At 44.3% G+C, this 22967-nt stretch overlaps 1 protein-coding gene across 2 annotated transcripts; it reads right to left on the minus strand.

Moving 5' to 3' along the window:
• Positions 1-2094: 2094 nt before the first annotated feature.
• On the minus strand, positions 2095-21228 carry LOC134437037 (ubiquitin carboxyl-terminal hydrolase CYLD-like). Of its 2 annotated transcripts, none has more exons than XM_063186466.1 (17): positions 21147-21228; positions 20498-20700; positions 19373-19645; positions 16025-16231; positions 14792-15022; positions 14166-14271; positions 10378-11273; positions 8821-8986; positions 8029-8170; positions 7485-7607; positions 6731-6822; positions 6483-6546; positions 5617-5830; positions 4952-5060; positions 4364-4482; positions 3512-3770; positions 2095-2459 (listed from the first exon to the last, which is right to left on the minus strand). In XM_063186466.1, the coding sequence occupies exons 2-17, from the start codon at positions 20672-20674 to the stop codon at positions 2275-2277; spliced, it is 3363 nt and encodes a 1120-aa protein (XP_063042536.1). In that variant the 5' UTR covers positions 20675-20700; positions 21147-21228; the 3' UTR covers positions 2095-2274. The 2 variants fall into 2 exon arrangements, with proteins under 2 accessions (XP_063042536.1, XP_063042535.1); XM_063186465.1 differs by having other exon boundaries at positions 14792-15025.
• Between the last annotated feature and the right edge of the window lie 1739 nt (positions 21229-22967).

The following is a 22967-nucleotide window of genomic DNA, read 5'->3' on the forward strand; positions in this document are numbered from 1 at the left end:
TAGTCGTGTGGTTATACCACCTGTATATCAGCCTCACATGGACCTCCAAAGGAAGGTGCAAGACAGGCAAACACCTGGACATGGAGAAGGACAGTGTAGAAGGGAATTAAGGCAGCCAAATAGACCAGGCACAAAATTAGCTCACAGGGCAATTATTATATTAATCTGGTTTGAATAAACTGAGATGATTCAACAGTTGAATAGTTGTTGTTTTTCTTTTTTAAAACTGCTATCCCACTCCACTAATTCCACTAAGAGCAATACTGTGTTTCACCGCTGCTACTGCTAACCCACAGGGGCTTCAACTTGCCATTGCATGTTTGTCTGTAAATGTTTGAATGTAACACGTTTCCTGATTCGCTAGTCGTAATCGGCATGTTGAAAGGAGTGGTTTTATTGGTTCTCTACGTCACATGACCTCCAACTACTAAAGAGACACCTCCCCGTTCATGAAAACATGCAGTCTTCGTTTTTTTTAGCGATTTCATTTTTTGGGGTATTGAAACTGATTTTGTTGATGTTTTTTTCCATTTTCATACAAAATACAAGAGGCGAATCCGAGAACCAACAAATTAAATTGGTGTGGCCTGATAATACATATAAATAGTTATATTACATAAATAAATAAAAGAAATATGCAATTTTGATAGCTTTGTTTTAAATAAAAATGAATTAAGATTATTTTCTGAAAAGACACTGAAAAGGGGCTTTTGCATCTGAACTCTTCATCTGTTTACTGACATTCCAACACGACTGTCTAGGCCTGGGTCCGTTACATACTCAAATCATGTTTTTTTTTCTTTTTCTTGAGTCAATTTCAGAGATTTTCAAACGATTAACAACAGATTCAAAGTAGAAATCTGAGACAGTTACTGTGTTTGCACTGTGTGCACAAGATATTTTGTGTTGAGGCCCAATGTTGGATGACCGCTTATTTCTCAAGGTCCACCTAAAACAGGAAGGTGACCCTGCCTTTAAAGTGGCAGCCCCATGGCTCTGGTGGAGAGGATCCTCTTCTGATTCCACACTGAAAACACACTTTAACACATTATTCTCTTGATGCCAATGATGCTGAAGCACGTCATTTCGATCCTGTAACGTTCACTACCATTGATGCTCAAGTGATGCTTAAGCGTGTCAATTCAGTTTTTATAGTGTGGAGCTGACATGGGCACAAAATTCAAGTTTCTGTGGGTCTTGAAAAACGCCCAAATTGCTGAAGCTGCTCAGTTGGATAATTCAGAAAGTCTTTACATTGTGCCTAGCTGTCTTTGTTTATTGGGAAACCTTAGTCTTCTCCTTGCAGCTATTATGAGACGCCCAACAACCTAACAATGGCGTCATAATGATGTGTCAGAATAGATGCATATAACCAAACCACACAAACATTGGAAATAACCACATCATTTTTATGTTTTCACAAGAGGGAATGTACACAAATGTTTATACACAGTAGAAAAAGTGCTATCTTTAACCATTCCCTTGCCTTTTATAACATTCAACAGTGCACAATGTCACATTATATTTCGTTTTTTTTTACACCACGTTGAAAATTAAACAAATGTACAGAACTACAAAATCATTCTTTCCTTTATAAAAAAAATAAATACAAAAAAGAACAAGGTTGGGATATTGTGATGTAACTACTGTACATGTAACTAACTGACACATATCTTATTTCTCTTTTACTGTATACCATGTATTGATAATGTAATGTGCAAAAAGAAGAGTTGTACGGTATATCATATATTAATAATGTATATCATATATTAATAATGTAATTTTCAAAAAGAAGACTTGTACTGCAATACTGGAACTGGCCATTCCCCAGTAACCAACATTTATCATTTGTTCCCTGTGGCAAACATTAAGGCAGACCATAACTGCGGTGTGGGTTGATCTCTGCATAACAATAAAGGCACATGTTTTGAATGAATAACATGAAGGCATCTCTTGACAGCGATAAAGGCACAGGTGTGTGTGTGTGTGTGTGTCTGTGGTTGATGAATGTATAATTTGGAATGGTCATCTTGGTTGTGTGTGGTGTGTGTGTGTGTGTGTGTGTGTATGTGTGTGTGTGTGTGTGTGTGTGTGTGTGTGTGTGGTGTGTGTGTGTGTGTGTGTGTGTATGTGTGTTGAATACATCACAAGTAAAGGCTGATCTTAGAACAGTGGTAAAGGCACCCGATTGTGTGTGTGTGTGTATGGCTGATCTCAGGACCGTGGTAATGGCACATTGTCTGTGTCTGTGTCTGTGTCTGTGTATTGAATGCATCACTTGTAGAGGCTGATCTCAGGACAGTGGTAAAGGCACATGTAGGAGTCACAGAGGAGTCTTCGGACAGTGTCCTTCAGGGAGGCGGGGTCAAGACGCCTCACCTCCTCTTCTGATAGGCTGAGGTAGCGACCCACCTCTGGGCACGCTCGCACCTGAGGCACGTTGAAACCGTTCTCCCCACCTGTGACACACAAACAGATTTTTTGTTTTACATTCTGTAGGGTGTATAATTCACTCCTGGGTTAAACCAGGGGTTCTCAATTTTTATTTTTATTTTCGGTCAGGAACCCCTTATGTAGCAGAAACTATTCAAAGGGCCCCCTCAAAATCACACCCAGGGGTATCCGACGGACGGGCACAAAGGGGACAGTTGTCCTGGGCCCAGGGAGAGAGGGGGCCCAGAATTGGGTCTTCTTTATCTATTGGGTGGGGTGGGGCCCTTTCATATAAATTTGTCCTGGGCTATCAAATCAAAAACATACTACACATTTCGTTTTCGTGAGAGGTCTGGGTCTGGTCCTCCCACAGAGAAAAAGTGTATTTCTTAAATGTGGTTTACGTCCCCTGTCCCGTATCAGCTCAATACGGAACCCGTGCTTTAAATACTTCCAGACCTCCTTTGTCATTTTTTTTTGCATATAACTCAGTGACTCAAGTCATAGTTCTTATCATCCTTTCCTGACGCTTGTGGACTAATGATGCCTCGACGTCATTGATGATTAAACTTTAATTCAAGATCTTGCAAAACCACAATCCAAATGTCAGTATCTCATTTGCGATTGGAATGGGGGAAACGTATCCCAAAAGTTGCTCTGCCTAGGGCTGACAGCAGGGTATCTTGTTTTCTCCATGGCAGACACAGAGGCAAGAGGCCACAAGCATCAGGAAAGGATGGGAGGAAGTAATTTGACGTTCAGCCATGGGTCCATTTATGCAACCTCCAGTCCTCTTGTATTGCTTTATGGCCTCGTGCTTCGTCGACACTTCGCTGACGCCCCGCCTCTGTGAAGTTTCCCCACTGTCAGCCTTGGCACAACAACTTTTGGGGGACTTATCACCCATTAAACATCCCGATTGCAAATGAGAAATTGACCTTTGAATTGTGCTTTTGCAAGATATTGAATAAAACTTAAATCATCAATGACGTCATGCATCGCATCACAAGATCACAAGGCTAGGATGGGAGGTTCGATGTTGAAAAGGACCCCAAATGGTTTTGTGCGTCCACCTTACCTTCTCGGTCCGCCATGCTGTCAAAGAAGAGCCAGTCGGTGGGCTGCGGCCCGTAGCGTACGAAGCTGACGTAGTGGCTCGTCTCGATACAGGTGACGGCGAAGAGCTCCAATCGCTGACGGCTTCCCCCCAGTGGCCCCTCCCATTCCCTGCTGCTACTGCTGTTGCCGTTAAGCCCCTCCCATGTCTCCGCCCACGGGCACTGCGGCGTCCTGACTCGCTCCGGCTGGTGTGAAATGCGCTTCTTATGGGTGTGCACCTGCATAAGAGACACACAGGGGGTGGGTTGGGATGTGTGGGTGGTTTTGTGCGTTTGTGTGTTTGTGTGTGTTTACAGAGGACAGTTAGACAAATGTGTGTGTGTGTGTGTGTGTGTGTGTGTGTGTGTGTTCTGACAAACTTCGTTCGTGCAACTTTGCATCAGTCAGTGTGTATTTAGCTCAAGCAAGCACCTGCCTCACAGGGATGACCATTGTATGCGTCTGTGTTTGCGCACATGCAATGCATGCTTCAACCAACTTGCCTAAATTGATTGAGTCATAACCAAACAATGAGAGAGGAGAAGGAGAAGGAAGATAGACAGGGGGCACAATGAAAACTGATCTTTGTATCCATGTGTGCACATATGAGAATGACTACAGAGAGAGAGAGAGAGAGAGAGAGAGAGAGAGAGACAGACAGACAGACAGACAGACAGACAGACAGACAGACAGAGAGTGAGTAAGTGAGTGGATTAGGGAATGCAAGAATCAGATAGAGGAAGAGAGTGAGGATGCATCTGGATGCAAAACTGAGTGAGAAAGTTAATCAGCGAAAATGTATGTGTCTGTGTGTGTGTGTGTGTACACAGACCTGTGTGTTACAGGTATGGCAGAACTGTTTGAGGCGTCCGGGTGTGATGTCCTGATCCTCGTAGCATTGCACACACTCCCAGTGAGCCAGAGACTGGCAGATACTACACTGCCGCAGAGCTACACATACACACACGCACACACATACACAATATTAGCACTTTGAATAGTATGTTTTGGCTTATAAACCCTACCACTTGCTTGGGCTTGTTTGTACATTTTATCATCATGTACCGATTATATTTTAATAAATGTCTGTAAGGCGCACATAAATTGATGTATGCCCAATTCACATATAGATGTGCATGCAAATCTTGTGGGTTTTTTGTTTTATTTTGTTTTTCTGTGGATTTTTTCCCCATGTTTTATTTCTGGTCTCTGACTCTGCAGGTGCTGACAGTCATTATTTATACAGTAGTATTCAGTCATAAACAATTGAGAGGATCTCTTGTTTCACAATTAGTTTTGTTAATCAATTTAATTATTTTACTTGACATTATTTATTTGACAAACAACATACAAACGTTCTCTCATTAATAAACAACCTCTACACATATTGAAGAAATACAAGCAGGCAGGGGGTACTTACACTCATCCAGCAGGTCTGTGATGTCCAGGGTGAGAGAGGGCAGGATGGCATCAAACATCTTGAAGTCCTTCCCAAACCTGGGCATGAGCAGAGGCAAACAGGAGGGAGCCTGGAAACACACGCAGAGGAGACTCATCGCACAACACGATACAATAGAATAACACAAACAACTATTCTATATTAAAAATGATAACTCCATTTTAAATCAACATTTATACCCTATGTTACAATATTATCATCGTGAATATTTTTCTAACAGACATATATTTCAAGCTTGCATAGCATCTCAGATCACATTTATGTGAATAAAAACATCAATGCAATACAATATACAGGGGTAATCAACTATGAACAATAGCAGTGTTAGCCATTCAGCAGCACAGAGCATAAACAGAATACCTGTGGGTCTATTGTTTAGATATCTGCACTGCTGTACAGTGCAACACTTTTTCTAATTACAAACCAGCCTAATAAGAGGCAGCTTCAGTGTGAACCGAGAGTAACTCCATCAGTCTTTCAGGTTAAAGGGGTTCTAGTGACAGTAGGTCATTCACCAATCAGGTTAAAGGAATTCTAGCGACAGTAGGTCATTCACCAATCAGGTTAAAGGAGTTCTTGCGACAGAACCTCATTGACCAATCAGGTTAAAGGGGAGTGTGGGTTACCTCAGTAAACTTGAGTCCTGAGTGGATGAAGGAGGCCTCCAGGAGGGCCTGCACGCTAGCCACCCTCATGTGGCCGCTGGGTGGGGAGAGGGGGATGGGGGAGAGGGGCGCTGGAGAGAGGGAGGGAGAGAAGGGAGAGAGGGGGGAGGACGGGGTGGTGGAGGGAGGGAAGAGCTGGTAGATGTGGCACTGCTGAGGCTGATGGTTCATAGACCTGGGAAGAGAGAGAGAGAGAGAGAGAGAGAGAGAGAGAGAGAGAGAGAGAGAGCGAGCGAGCGAGCGAGCGAGAGAGAGAGAGATTTATAATTATGTCATTTCTATATTACAAAAACAAATGTAAAATATTTTTAGGTCATTTTAGTTTTTACTCATTATGCACCACAATTTTGTTCCTGGTTAGTACAGTACTCTGTGTGTGTGTGTGTGTGTGTGTGTGTGTGTGTGTGTGTGTGTGTGTGTGTGTGTGTGTGTGTGTAGAAAAAAAAACAGAACAAAATTCAGAGAAAGAACAAGAAGACAAAAAGAGAGAAAAAGACACAGGGAGAGAGATGACACAAAGTCCGTCTGTGGTGTGGTGTGGTGTGGTGTCTCGGGGAGAGGACAAACGGGTCTGTGGTCTCGGCCCCAGGGAGAGAGGGAGGACCAAGAATTGATTCCTTATTATATTGCATATATTGAGTGAGGGGGGGGGCGTTCAGATGACTTGGTCACGGGCCTGGCCAAAGCTTTCAGCTGCCGTGGTGGTGTGGTGTGGTGTGGTGTGATGTGTCAGACTGGTGAGGTGAGGTGAGGGGAGGTAAAGGGAGGTGTGGTGCAATGTGATGTCTATGGGGGGAGGAGGCGTTTTGGGTGTCAGCTAATGCTACCTGATCCTCAGGAGTGGCTCCATGCGCAGGAGCTGGAAAAGCTTGTTCAGGAACTCCTCAGGGTCTGGAGGGACAGGAGCAGAGATTTAAAAGATTTCAGGACACAAGACACACACACGCACTACGCAATTTACAACCACTACAGCTATAGTACCACACACACACACACACAGACACAGACACACACACACACACACAGACACACACAGAGAGACACACAGAGAGACACACAGAGACACACACGTCACCTTTCTCTTGATTGGTAAAGCCAGCATCTGTGGTTTCGGCCTCCAGGAGTTTACGCAGAGCCATTGTCTTGCTGGCACACACATAGCCATTCCTGCACATGAAGACACCGTCAGTATAACGCATATAGCACAGCAGAGTCAGTGGTGTAGTCTACGTAGAACGCGGGTATACGGAGTATACCCACTTCTAAATTTCAGGGATTTCAGTATACCCACTTAAAATTGATTTATCCATTGTTTTGAATAGCACAAATATATACAGTATACCCACTTCTAAAAATCTCAAATATACAGTATACCCACCATAAAAAAGTAGAATACACCACTGAGCAGAGTATATCAGCACATAAGGCAGTATTGTATAGCGCATTTCATACATAAACACAGTTAAATGTGCTTTGCAAAATAAAAAAAAAATATGAAAGACAAGAAAAAAATCACAAAAAGAACATGGCGAGTAAAAATGGAGGCATACAATGGCAAGAAAATGGGGAAAATATAAAAGTAAGAAATGAAGAGACATCATTTAATAATTAGAATTAAAGACAAGTTAAAATGTCAACAAACTCAACTACTTTGTAACTGAATGCTATTTACCGTCAGCTGGCCACATGCCAACCAATTGAATGAGTCTTTTACGATTAGAATGAGACTGAGACTGAGAATGAGAACACACCACAACTACTGATGTGCCCCAATGATATCAAACATGTTTGATTTTGTGCACAAATACAATCAAACTACACACACACACCTGCGTAAGGGGTTGACAATCTCGCAGCGTAGCAGGTCTTGGGCGTTGCGGCTGTGGGGGCCATCCTGGGGACCGGGGGGACAGAAGAGGACAGAGTCCGCCGAACTACAGCACGAGAACAGACTGGAGAGAGAGAGAGAGAGAGAGAGAGAGAGAGAGAGAGAGAGAGAGAGAGAGAGAGAGAGAGAGAGAGAGAAAGAAAGAAAAAGAGAGAGAGAGTAGGAGGGATTGATGGAGTCAAGTATTCAATTGACAAATTCTACAGACAGGAAGGAGGTACATGGCCTGTTAAAAGTGCATGCATCGGTGTATGGATGTTTGCATGTCTGTGTGTATTCATATCTTGTTTGCATGTCTGTGTGGATTTCACAATATCGTGTGTGTGTACTACCGTGGGTGTGGGTCTTTTTCAACTGTGCATAGGCCTAGTGTATGTGATGTTTCACTTGAACAGAGATGGTAGCATGAGTTGAGGTGTCCCTGGCCTGTATCCTCTTCTTCCAGCCCTGATAGTGCGGTGTGTGTGTGTGTGTGTGTGTGTTACCTGAAGAGTGATGCGTCCAGGTAGCATGAGTTGAGGTGTCCCTGGATGCCCTTCTTCCAGCCCTGATAGTGCTGTCGGGCCTCCGGACCTCTTACTGGAGCGGTGTGCTCCTCCACACGCTCACTGCCCCAATCCGCAAACGCTGCACAACACACACACACACACACACACACACACACACAGAGTATACTGTATATTCCGGCAGCACAACACTCTCTGCACACACGAAAACGGAATATTCCGGAACTTCTCTGAAACCAAATACTAACAATATTCCGTAAAATAAACCGGAATACTCCTGGGATGTAACTGTAGCCTACACATTTTACTCGTTTTTGATGGAGCTGGCAAACTTTGCCAGTTTGATGCATTCTGGTTAGAATTTTCGGGGTTAGAATTTTGCGCGCTGCATCGCAAAACCATCACTGCTCCGTCAAAAACAAGCCCCCTATCTCCTGGCATGTAACTGCACACTAGAGTATGACACGGGAGAGGATTTTAACTCCCGTCCCATCCCGGTCCCAGGAAAAAAAAAGGAGTTAAAAAAAGGAAATCCCCTCCCATCCCACTCCTGTAAGAATGTCTCCAATCCTGCCCACTCTCACTCAAAATCATTCATTTTTGTTCATTTTTATTCTCGCTCCTGCCAGTTCCCATTCGTCTTTATTCCCACTCCTGCCCGCTCCCGTTCATTTTTAAAATGTTGACTCCCATCCCGCGGGACCCACAGGACCCACAGGAATTCCCGAAAAATGTCATCCTCTACTGCACACATCATCTCCCACCACTCACCTATGGAGTTGCAGCGCTCCACCTGGTTGATTGGCATCTCAGGGACGGGGAATCGGGAGTCGCGCCTGCAGCTGCGCAGCTTGACGAATAGGCCCTTGTTAGCCGGACAACGGAAATAGCGCTCGCTCAGGTAGCTGCCGTCCGTACCGGCCGTAATCTCCTGGTCCTGAGAGAGAGAGAGAGAGAGAGAAAGTGGTTAGTGATTAACCCCTTAAGACACAGCATTATAAATGAGCTGTTACCAGAATGGCAATGACCAAGTCGTAATGTATTACTAAACGCCCCGTGCACGGTCAAAGTAGTGTAGCTTTCAATGTCTATTACAGAGTGCCACATGAGGTACGGCGTGCATTAAGGGGCTACCGAGATGGGCTTCAGATCAGAGGGTTGCAGGTTTGTATCTCACCATTCCACTCCCTATCGTACCGCACTCAATGGCTGAGGTGCCCTTGAGCAAGGCACCTAACCCCACATTGCTCCAGGGACTGTAACCAATAGCTGGATAAAAGCACCAGTTTAGTGTGAATCAATGCAGTAATGTATGAAAAAAGTAATAATGTTACTATACATCAGAGGTGGGCATTTCTCAGGCACAGGGGCCGCATGCAGCGTACTAAGAAAGTTCATCAGGCCAAAAGAGCCATTACAAGAATGGACTTTTGGATTTAAAAGTTTAACCACATCCATTCCATACAGCAGGCTACTGTATGCATCTCAAAACATTTCATTATGAACTAAAAAAAGTTATGTCAGCATACATCATTTCTTATTATAGACCAAAATATTGGCTACGACAACTGGCCCTTCGGCCAGTATTCTGAATCTAAATTCTGATCAATGTAGCATTTGCTATGGCAGAGAGCAACAGAGCCAGAGAGAATGGCAGAGGTAGTAGAACAAAAACTTGTTTCACCCATTTCTTAAATTGATTAAAAAAACAACAACTTTATAAGTGTCGTTTAAAAAACTGCTCACTGCAATGACAACATCAACCACAGAAAAGGATTTTCACCACACGTAACATCAAAACAATTTGTGTGGGAGTGTTACGGTTCATTATAACAAGGTGGTGTAGCATATTCCATTGTGGTTTCATACCAATTCCAGTTCTACTAATGACTTTATGACTCATAACGCACAGTGTTAGCTGTTTGAACAACTTCCCTACCATAGTACGACACTTCAAAACCAGTGCAAAGTAACAGCCTTTTAGTAATACATTACAACTTGGCCGTTGCCATTCTGGTGATAACAAACTAATAATAGGGTCTTAGAGGAAGGAGGAATCTGTTGTTGATGTCTCTGCCTGGCAGCAAAGCTTGGGTTGACCATGTCCACTTTACATGAGGTCAATCAGTGGATTACTAGGTTTGTTTTACAACTGTGCGCAATACTACTTGCTCACTTTTTTTAGGCCTTAAAATTCGAATATGAACTAGCAGTTACATTAAAGCAACTTTATTTTTAAAAGAAGAGTGCTGCATCATCCTGCCCATTTTTTAGGGGCCGTGTTTTAATGTTTCAAGCGAACGATTAAAGTGTGTAATTTTTCCGTACCAGTTCGACTCCGGCCACCAGCTCGGGGATGCCGCTGATGCGCCCTATCCAGCGGATGACTCCATACTGTGGGGGCTCGTTCACCTCCACCATAGAGCCCACCTCCAGCCCAAACCCTGTCCCCGTGTCAAACACTGCCCCATCTGCAGCCCCCGGAGACTCCGCCTCCATGTCAAACTCCACCTCCTCCGGGCTCGGAGGTGATGGAGGGCCCGGGAGCCCATTGGTCGAACCACGTGGATGTTGATCTGTGTGATTGGTCGAGTAGAGGGGCGTCAGTGCATGTTTGGATGTGCGTGGTGGTGGTTGGTGGTCCGTGTGGTTGTTCGGGAAAGCTGGCATCAGTGGCGGCGGTTTGGAGGTACGCGATGGTTGTTCCGTGTTGTTATTGGTTGAGTAAGGAGGCGTCAATGCCAGCTTGGAGGCGCGTGGTTGCTGCTGGTCCGTGTGGTTGGTGGTTTGATAAGGGGGGGATGCTGTGGTGGGGGGAGGTGGAAGAGGCTTAACGGAGGGCTTGAGGCTGGCAGGGGGAGGGGGTGGGGGCTTGCTAGAGTTGGAGTTGTTGGAGGCTGCGGAGGAGGACGTAGAGAAGCTTGGTGGTGGTAGTGGAGGGGGGGAGCCGGACTGCTTAGAGGGGGGTTGAAGGGCAGTCTTGGGCTGGTAAGGGGGCACAGACAGCACAGGTGATGGAAGTGCGGGGTTGGGTGAGGAGGCAGATGTAGGGGAGACGGGCGAGACAGGTTTGGGCGCAGTGACGGGCTTCAGAGCCGGTTTGGTGTAAGGGGGCAGCACAGGGACCAGGGCGACTTTGGAGGAGCCTAGGGAGGGGGGCTTCAGGGCGGGCTTGGTGGCGACCACGGCTACGGGTGGAGGTGACTTCTCTCTCCTGGATTCCACTGGAGAGAGGGGGAGAGACGAAGAAAGGGAGAGGGGGGGGAGAGAGAGAGAGAGAGAGAGAGAGGGAGAGGGAGAGAGAGAGAGAGAGAGAGAGAGAGAGAGAGAGAGAGAGAGAGAGAGAGAGAGAGAGAGAGAGAGAGAGAGAGAGAAATAAATTAGTGTAGAGAACCAAGTTACTTTTCACTCTGTATGCACACCATTTCAAACTTAAAGCACAAACTGTACTTCTCTGGTCTATACCTAGAGCTATAAGCGCCCAATCGCCCATGCCACATTTATAATCTTGATTAAGACATATTTTGTCATGATGATGAGAACACTAGTCATTTTCTACAATTCTGATATTATGTTACAGTGCTTAAAATCACACAGTCAGTATTTAAACAATACCCCATAAAATACCACGACTGCCTACTGTCCACATCCACTTTATTCATTCATATTGTGTTGCTTCATGCCAACTAAACACTGTGGACCCTGAACAGAAAAGTAACGGAAAAGAGGAAAACATCCGATGAAATGAATAGTGTTTACCAAAATATATTGGAACACAATGTGCTGGTAGGAAGCCCAAAAATTAATCTCTGTAGCACAGAGCTGCCACCTGTGTTGGGCCTAATGTTGGGTGTAATGTTGTGTGGAGCGTGTGTGTGTGTGTGTGTGTGTGTGTGTGTGTGTGTGTGTGTGCACATGTTATGCATCTGTGTGTGTGTGTGTGTGCAGAGCAACGAGCAGGGTGTTTTCACCGAAACTTTTAAGCGTGGGGCCGACGTGGCCCTTTGTCTAGCTGGCTTGCGCATGAGGAGTGGCGAGGGAGCCAGGGGAATTCTGCTCTGTGATCAACATCCTGCCCTGAGCTCAGCTGCTCTGTTCTGCTTTAGACACAGAGAGATGCAACAGAGCCTGAAGTGAACTGAGCTGATGCATCACATGAGAACATGCTGTAGAAGGAATATGTGGCCATTCTAACTGAAAGTCTCGAAGTAAAATGTCTGTTAAGTGTACAGAAACTGTAACTGAGCCAGAATTTAGGCAACTTCTCATAAGGTCTTAAGATATCTGGCGGAGCCTCATTGACAAAAACATGATTTAAAAAAAAAAAACAGAATCACTTGTACATGTATTTCGGGCTCTAAATTAACACCAGCCAACCAGCCAAATGCTGGTGACATTTTATTTTGGCTGGTAGAAAAGTTTTAAGTTCCAAGATTCTCCTCACTTTGACCTATTCGTGAGTGTGTGTTTGGCTAGTAAGATTTCATCTACTAGCCATTTTGGCTGGTGGTGAAATATGTTCATTTAGGGCCCTGCATGTATTTATAGATGCATCTCTGTGATCAACAACCTGCCCTGAATGCAGCTGTAAAGCTTTACACAGCAAGAAATGCAAAAGAACCTAAAGTGAACTGAGGTGATGCGACATTACATGAGGTCCTTCCGGGTCTGCCTGAGCATTGCTGACCAAAAAAACGTGATTGAAGAAAACATAATTGAGAAGAGATGGCCCATATGAATTCATACATGCAGCTCTGTGATAAACATCCTGCCGTGCTCTCACCTGTAATGCTTTACACAGCAAAAGATACAACAGAGTGTGAACGGAGGTGACGCAACACCACACAAAAGAACATTTAAGCTCTATGGCCATTCTAACTCAAGTTCTTGAAGTAAAATGTCTGCACACGAAAGGGGTTTTAAATGCGAAGTTTCGGACTACATCCTTCCCTGATCTGAGCACTACAGATGCAAAAAAAAGTGAACTGAACTGACACAACATCACATAATGTCCTACAATGTCTGCCTTAGCATTATATACAAAAAAGCTCCAAATGAACAGAATTGCGAAAAGATTTGTATAGGCATCTCTGGGGGAAACATCCTGCCATGATCAGAGTGCTTCTGCTTTATGCAGCTGCAAAACAGAAGTAAGCATGCTCACACGTTTTTAAATACTGCTTTGGGTGCGAATTAAAAGCATCAGATTATATGGGAAACAAGCACAGTCACTAGCTTCTTGTCACACATATAATAAAAAAAACATTGCACACTATGCTTTACTCAGTCACAGATACAAACTCGTGAACTGAACTGTACTGAAGCAACATCGCACGAGAACCATGAGGGTCTATCTACGTAGGTATACTAAGAAATGGAACACATGACACAACCAACAGATTTCTACATAAAAAAAAGAGTGTGAAGTTGGGTGTTTCAAACATACCCGTCAACCCTCCCATTTTTCCACGGGAAACTCCCTATTTCTGACTTATTTCCCGCCGTCTCCCCGATTTGTTATTTTGCCACAAATATCCCTGATTTTTTATTTAAAAAAAGACCTCGGTCCTCCCCACGACACTGCCAGTTAGCCTAACAAGCCACACACTCTCAATGTATTCTACCAGCTACGCAAGAAGAGAGGGTCTGGCTTATCAGGCTACCTGCCAGAAGATTTGATGCCAGATATACCACCAAGATCTTATGTTCCTTAAAAATACGACCTCTCAACCTTGAGCTCTGCAGGTGTGTGTCCACCCTTTGCCTCGCAAAAAACGCCACTCTCACTCCAATTCACCTAGTACACCATACATTTTCACATGCATCCACAAAAGTGAATGTGGAGGGGGGGGGGCTGAGCCCTTTTTCAGAAAAGCTGCCCTCAGTCTATAAAAACCTAAATATCGAATGCACTAAGTTGCATTTAAACGCTAAGACCCTCATCTTTCATTAGAATGTGTTCATTCATCTCAAACAAACAGAGATTTTTAATAAAGTTGTCTCAAATCTCATGACCCTGAATGTTACGTAATGCAGCTCCAGGCACCAGGGCCAATGTTGTGCAACGCAAAATCGGGCATCAATGGGTTAAAGGTTATGTCCAAATGTCCTGTTACCTGGAGTGACTTTGGAGAGCGGGAGCAGGTGCCCAAACTGGGGGGAGGGGATTGAGCACAGCTTATGGTTCTTATAGGTGCCGTCCCAGTTACCAACCGGGTTGTCCTGCACACGCGCACACACACACGCACGCACAGACACATACATACACACACACGTTTGCATTTGTGCAAATAAACAAACGACAAAGCAACAAGTTAGCCACATGGCAACACATCATAAGGGACAACATATGGAACAGGTAACACTTCAAATGGATGCAAATGAAATGCTAGTAGATACAAATTATACTATTACAGAATCTTGTAACATAACTGTCAACTCCGATTATAGAAATAGACCTATATAAGTTTCCTACTAATTACATTACTACAAAATGCATGAAAACATCTTTCATTCATCCTGAAATTTGCATGTACATGCTTAAACTTGTCACATAAGACATGCACTGCAGCACATATTCAAACACAAGCAAAAACTTTGCATTGCATGATGTGTAAGCTTACACACACACACACACACACACACACACACACACACACACACACACACACACACACACACACACACACACACACACACACACACACACACACACACACACACACACACCTCTCTTACTCACCAGCACCACACCCACATAAACTCCTCCAGACGTCCTTCCAGGCAGGGGCCCACAGAAGGCCACCTTCCCCGTCTGAGTGACATCATCCTGGGCAAACATCACCCGTTGCCCCTGCTGCAGCAGCGGGCCTGTGGGGGACGTGGGCCTCTGGACGACGGACTCTGCCGTGCGGGATAGGATGCTGACGGGCTGCTGCTGGTGATGGTGGGAACTGGGGGGTGCCATCACCTGCTGCTGGGTGGAAACGTAGGCATGTTCAAAACTCAAATAGTGATGTAACGTTCGTGAATGAATCGATTCTTTTGAACGGCTCTTAGAAGTGAATGATGGGAACCGAATCACAGCTACCGTGTTTTTGTTCATTTTTCATTTCCTTTAAGCACGTGACCTACACGCGAGTACTTCAATTTGGGGAAAAAACACAAGTCTTCGTTGGAGAGTGACAGAAACAGTCTTTAGAAGCAGGAGGGCAATCAGTTGCTGTTTGGAAAAATATATATTCAGGTGGAGAGAAAAAGCTATGTTCTTAACAACACTGAAAACACCGTTCAAGAGCCAATTTGAGCCAGTTTTTTTAATGGCTCTTTGACAGTAACAAGCCACTATGATCCCTAACCCTAACCCTAACCCTATCCCGTAAAATAGCCCGAAATACTATCTCTAAACTCAAATGCGATAGGGATGCTGTGGCCCACTACACTAAGGCACCCAACCACAAATGGGCTTGCTTGCATGCACATGGGGACCATACCTGTCAACTTTGAGCTCCCAAAATTCGGGAAAATTCCCATATTTTAAGCCAAAATTCGGGAATTTTTCCAAAGGCCAAATTCTGACAGTCAACGGGATGACAGAGACTGATCGGACCGTGTGTTGTACTCTGCTTTTCATAACAGCCCGCGTGCAAAGACAGTCCTGTCTAAAATCCCTCAGCACATGTTTTACAGCGCGAAAAAGCAATGAAATGAAAACAAAACAATGAAATGAGCGCAATGAGTTTCTTCTTGTTGTTTTGTCGTATCAGTTCTCTGTTCGTGAAAAACTTCGTGCTGGTACAAGTTGTGATTAACCGCATGATTCGCTGTTCCGAGGCTGTTTTATGCGTTGCATGAACTGACGGTTTCTGAGGAAAAGACTGGGCGCACAAGCGCTAGGATGCTCGAGGGTGACTGCTCATATTTTCAAGGAACTTGACTTCTTGGTGGCATCTGGCCACCAAGGCCTCTGGCTTACCTGTTGTTGGGAGCCAGGTGCATTGTGGAAGTTGGATGGAGGAAGAGGGCCATTGTGGTTGTTGTAGTCTTTGGAGTCGATCTCTCGCGAGGAGCGCCGGGTGGTGATCTGGCCGGCCGAGACAAAGATGCCGCAGGCCTCAGGGCAGGTGAAGAGCTGATGGCCCTTGTAGGAGCCGTTACAGGTGCCTTTACCTGCGGCCCAGCCCTGCAGGGGGAGAGAGAGAGAGCAAGAGAGAGCAAGAGAGAGCAAGAGAGAGAGAGAGAGAGAGAGAGAGAGAGAGAGAGAGAGAAAGAGAGAGAGAGAGAGAGAGCGAGAGCGAGAGCGAGAGCGAGAGAGAGAGAGAGAGAGAGAGAGAGAGAGAGAGAGAGAGAAAGAGAGAGAGAGGAAAAGTAGTGAAGACACAATAAGATATTAATAATAGAGCTCCATCATAATACCACTTTCTACTCTGGAGAAAGAAGGGTTATAGGGAAAAGGCTTCATAGACGGTTTCTTAACAGTCAATACGTTATCTGCACCCTTGCCTGACGACTAGCCACGCAGACAAGAGAAAGAGTAGGGACAATATGGGCATTGCCATCGTTCATTAGCAATGAATATTGTAGCCCGCTTGAGCTGCACTGTTGCTTGCAGGCCAGAAGGGCCGGAGAGAGAAAGGACAGAGAAGGGGAATATGGCCATGGTTGACAGATTTTAGAGACAACACCATACTGTATGCTTTTTTCTCATCCTTACAGGTTGCAAGTACAATTGTACCATTGTCCATTATGGACGTTGTAAATATTATTGAAGCCCTCTAGGAGCAGCCTGTTCCATCTCATGCAAGCCCCAGGGGTGTTTAGGAAACACAGGAGGAAGCGGGAGGATAGGGAAAATTTTAATTGACACACATTGACATTCCCTGTAACTGTAAAAGGTAATCATTAAATCACAATGGGCTTGTGGCTGTGGGGTTGCGGGTCTCCGCTTCCCAGTGCCAGCAGGAAACGAGTGTGTTTGACGGAGGGGATGAATAAACAGGGCTTTCCTTCCTCCCTCACGCGCACACACACAGCTGACATTCCCTCATTCTCTCAGGTTCGTGGTGGATGAGTTTAGCCTGAATCAACCTCACATTATTTGACCTGATACAGAGCGATGTTCTAGCAGTGTAAAAGATTCCAAAATAAGTATAAGTAACGAGACTACACTGTGTCCAATGCAAGAAAAGAACAATATGTGTAGTTTGTAAAAATGTATGTAATTTAAATCTTAAAATTATACACATATTGCCCATTACTGATTATGCCCTTGTTGTGTGCGTTGCTTTGGATTAGAAACATCTGCTAAATGTAATACTGTAATGTGATGTAATGTATGTCTGCGAATTATGCTATGAAGTGAAGAGAAGGGACTGTTTTTGTGATCACTGAAGTCACACTGTGTGACAAGCGAAATTGCAAATGAAATTCGATGTAAAACGCAGAAATGACGAGGTGAGGGCAGGATTGACTTCACACAAATATGTGAGTCATAAACAGTCAGAAACAGAGCAAGCTCAGGTGCTGCAAAAACAAAATAAGACCGAGAGAGAAAAAGGAAACAACAGGCCTCATAAAGTAGCGAGACTAGCACAGGGTGCAAACGTGATAAGAAAGGGGGAGGGGAGGCTTGGCTGGAGCATTATCAAAGTAATCTTTCAGATCTGTCAAAAGCAGGGCAACTATGCAAACAATTTTGTGTAACATGGCACAGACAATAACATACAGAACCTTCCATAATGCTGACATTTTCCACGGTAACAAAACACTTCAGCATGCAGCACAGCAAATACAAGAAATGAATTGAACTACTGATTCCCAATTATAGCCTTTTCAAACACAACATTTCCTCATTTGGACTAAATAAAATGCATAGAAGGACCACAAAGCAGTCAAGTCACACTTTTGACATAATCTTAGGCTACTCTGAGTTATGCATAATGCATTCTGAAACATTTCTTGGGACTGAATCAAGCTTGTCATTGGAGGTCATTACAGGTCATTAAAGGTCTCAACATACTCGACTTGGTGCAGACACACCAACTGCGATGAACGAGGAACTGATCAGTTGGTGTATTTGGCGACGCACACAGGCGGATCACACAGGCTCATAGAGAAGGCACTGCGCGATCATTCAATGGTTCCACACAACACTAGTGGACATGCTATGTGCATATAGTACAGTCAGAGATTCTTTAAGTATATACTCTCTCTGGTACAGTAGACAGATGTTCTATGAGCGGAGCCACAATTCAGTGCAGCAGCACCAGTGACCTAAACCAATGGGTAACACTTAACTCAACGCCGGCATCATATGCGTGACATACAGGGGTGATGGTGGAAAAAAAATCCTGAGCCTGAACTTTTTTCCCTGTGACGCTGACAAGATACTGTACAATATTTTGACACATTGTTCAAACTAGCCTGTGCATGACTATTATTCAAGCCTGATAGTAGAAGAAAACAGTGAAACTGTAACACTTTCTGGGATAAGAATAACCTAATGGCTAATTATTATCAATGTCTTTATTTTTGCAAACTCTGTCAAGCCTGAAATCAGGCATGGAGCCTGAATACTATCAGCCCTGGACATAAGTGTCAAAAGTGTCGTAACACAGTCATACTCGTGTCATAAATATTTTATTTTCATTTATCATTGACATGACAGCCCAAACAAAGTCAACAATGACAATGAAACTTTAATGACATTGACATCATGTTTATGACTCCATGACTGTGTCATGACACTGTGTTGACACTATTATGACACTGTCATGTTATGCAGATGACGCGAGCGTCAAGTGAAGTGCTACCGACCAATATAAAGTGAATGGGAAAGCAACACAACTCAGCCGACGGAAACCTGTGTAACTAGGCACATTACACCCACTGCATCAATGACAACGAACTGAACAATGACTAACTGAACAAATGACCTTCTTAGTGACCTTCTTGACCCCAATACCTAAACCTGTGTTGCGCCTCAATCTCACATCAAGAAAAATGAGCTGAACGTATGTGTAGACAAAAAGCCCATTTCAATATTGAACCTCCCATCCTCTCCTTGTGCTTACTTCATGATACGAATAGAGTAGATAGATGTTTTATTCAATATCTCTCAAAAGCACAATGTTCCATTCAATGGTCATTTTCTGATTTGCAATCAGGATGTTTTTTGGGGAAAAGTCCTCTAAAAAGTTGTTGTGCTAAGGCTGACAGTAGGGAAACAGTAAGGAAACTACTATTGTACAGAGAGGAGAGACATTAAAATGAACCCACATTGTACAAAACACCTTAGTGACAACATCTGTAATCCACCACCCACCTTGAGCTGAACCCCAAAGTACACTGCTGTGCTGCCTCTGGTGAGGGGTCCCCTGAACCTCAACTCTCCCTCGGCCAGGGACTCCTGGCTCATCACCACGGTGACGGGAGACCCCATAGGGAGGAGAGCCAATCGCTGCAGCCGATGGGGCTTGCTGTGCAGTTTAAGACGGGCCTCCAGGTCCTTCACAGGCTCCAATAGGTTGGACTGGTCAGCAGGGATCTCGATTAGCTTCTGCCTGTCGATCTTGAACATGCCACCAGTATCTAGTACCTTAGCAGGACACGGAAATACGAGGTCAGCAGCAACATAAAAACAGAAACCATGGAATATACACTTACAGGGATTGGTAGAGAAACATCTGAGGCACACAAGGTTACACTTTTTTTTAACTTTTTATTTGGCTACAATGCCTTCATGTCTCAGCCAATACGGGCTTCTTCAGGGCATATTGTAACCTTGAGTGCTTCAGATTTCCTCTTTCTGGACCCAGTTTGATAGCCCCTACACTGATGAACACCAAGGAAAAAAGGTGAAGACCCAGAAGCACTTGTTTGCTTTTGATACAGTCAAGGTATCTTGTAAAGGGTCTTGTTTCCCCAGAACAGGGGCCGTTATCACATCTGGACTGTTGCTTTGTTGTTGTGTTGGTGTGTTTTTTATTAAATAGGGTGATGAAAATCTCCTGCATGCAGAGGGGCATCTTGTCACCAGGCTAGGCAGGCAGCCGCTTAGGACCCCCAAGCCCCAATAAGGTGAATAACAGCTCACACTTTACTACAATATAATAGGTGCAATTTTGTTTAAAATGTTCCTTCCTTTGAATTTTCCCTAGAATCGCCTCTAACTTCTGTGATAGTTTATTAGCCACAATACTACTTTCTGTCAATCTTCTGTCATGTCAGCCACTAGTGAGGCAGGCTATGTAGGTAATCTAAACATGGTAGGTGTTCTAGCTGGCATAGGGAACCTTGGCAACGTTTGGACCACAGTGTAAGTGGGAGTTGTGAATGCTTATGCACGTGAATGCACGTGTAAACAGTCTGGAGAAGCTGCTTACAGGGCTGGGTAGCCAATGCTACTTTGTTATTTTTACTTTTTTCACTTTTACACAAAGCTCCTTACCTTTACCCACACCTCCACTCTTCCATTCCTTTCCTGGGTCTCTTGTTCCTGGCACAAACACCCCCGCGGCACCCGAATGGTTCCGTCCAGGTGATCCATGATCTTAAGATCGGACGGCACCAGGAACATTTTAGGGGGACGCCGTCGTCTACTTGGATGGCGAGCGACTCCCGACATGGTGGATTAATTGATGGATGGAGTCACTACAGGCACGAAAACAAGTTTGCATAATCATTAGACACATTCAGGAAATCATGCTCAGGTTAATGCAGAACTCGGGGATAGTTCTATTGCTTTCTTGCATTTGTTACTTTGTATCAAACATCGACACCTGTCACCATTCTTGGACAATGTTTCCGCACGCTCAAAACTTCTGGTGAGAGACAACTTTGGTGAATGAAACAAAGTAGCGTTCCGAGTCGACTAATTGCTACGCACCACAAAAACGGTTGCGTAATTAAGCCATACTTGGTGATATGATAGCCTCGGAACACGAATCTGTGTGGGTTATTAGGTGTTATTTCCTTGTTCTTGTTACTCTTGTCTACAAGCGTCATTGATATTACAATAAGACAAAACGCATTCCATTTAGAACACTGTCTACACATAAACAAACAACGCGGTACCAAAAGTACTGCGACAAACTTACCGATACTGACATCTCAGAGTTTTAAACTTTGACAACACGTCGCACAGAAAACAAAGCAACCTCACGCCCAAAAGCAGGAAATTGACTAGATTGACATAAACGACATCCAATCAAAGGGAAATAAAGTTTTGGTGTGAAGGTTTCTAGCCCAATCAGACACATTGGTGGGCGTGGTGACGCATTGAGGGAAATTCCATTGCACACGCACTGTGTGTAGTTGACTGAGAACTTCCGAGGTCTGAATGACTGTACAATCATGTAGTTACCGTCACAACCTACAGAAATTGCCATTTTGCGCAATCATCTTGGTGCCCTTTCCATAATTTGCATTGAACTAAAGATTGCTGTGCTGAAAATATGCAATCTCTCTCTCTCTCTCTCTCTCTCTCTCCATTTCTCTAACCCCACACCAATTCAAGGGTGCTAGTTCCAATAAAAATTACACATAAAACACCTTGCAGGATTATAATACATCTCCCTGGGCCAGGGACAACAGACCCCTTTGTCCCGCCATGCCAGCATACCCCGCCCCCCCCCCCCCCCCAATTCTGGGCCCTCTCTCTCTATGGGCCCAGGACAAATTGCCTGTGTGTCCATATACTTTGGCTTTCCTGCACACCCACACACACCCACACGCACACACACACACACACACACACACACACACACACAGTACACACCCACGCTCGCACACACACACACACACACACACACACACACACACACACACACACACACACACACACACACACACACACACACACACACACACACACACACACAGATCTTAATGTGTATTGTGTAGATTTATTATTGCCTACATAACAGAACAGAGATACAGTATCACAGTGCATATTCAGTAAAAAAAAACTACAATTGAATGTTCAAAAAATAAACGTGACATAATAAGTTAAAACAGTGCATTCCAAGAGCAACTTTTTGACTGTATAACATCTCCCAGATACAAGGTTGAAACTTGGATGTTTTTAAATGGTCCTCCGAACAATTACATACATAATGTTGAGATGGAAAAAAGCATGTGTTTGTGGAAAAACAAACGGACAAAAAGTACAAAAATACAGCAGGATATGATACGGCTTACAAAAGGCAGCATCGCAGTTGTGAGATATTTGTTTGCATATGACGCAAAGCAGTGCGGCTTGTACATAGTACAGTCATAAATGGAGGTTCCGTGACCAACCTCTGGCAACAATGTTTTGATGATTGATTTGACCTCTATGGACCCTTTAGAAAAGATTTAGCCCCCATGTCCCTCGCAAAAATCCCGGGCTTTTTTGCTAGAGAGCCAAATTCAAAATGGCGTCTGGCGGCATCTCTAAAAAATAACTTTTGATCTGAATGACCTAGAATCATGTATGAAGGCACTTTTTCATATGAGTCAACCATGAGGATTCCAAATCTGACATCATTTTGGTTATAAAACTTCGTTTTGACAGCGAAATTCAAGATGGCCGCCATCTAGAACCGTTATTTTCGACCTTTTTAGGCCGTCACCGCCCAAAATTATCATATTTGGACTGGGAACCTCCCAATTTGTGTGACTGTATTTCTCATGCAAAGATATTGAGAGAATATCTGATCTACAAGCCCAGAATTCCTCACATTGGGAGGCGTAGTGGGCTTGTAGATGGGCTATTTTAACAATGTGTCTTTTTTTAGTAGGCTATTATTTGACAATTTGGCCGATATTTTAGCATTGTTTGATGATTACTTTGGATGCAGTGATGGTCTTTCACTTTGCCCCACCCCCCCAAAACAGGGGGTCTTGACCCACAGGTTGAGAACCACCCACGTTTCACA

The sequence above is a fragment of the Engraulis encrasicolus genome, chromosome 21 (genome assembly GCF_034702125.1).
Source record: "Engraulis encrasicolus isolate BLACKSEA-1 chromosome 21, IST_EnEncr_1.0, whole genome shotgun sequence".
Lineage (NCBI taxonomy): Eukaryota > Metazoa > Chordata > Actinopteri > Clupeiformes > Engraulidae > Engraulis > Engraulis encrasicolus.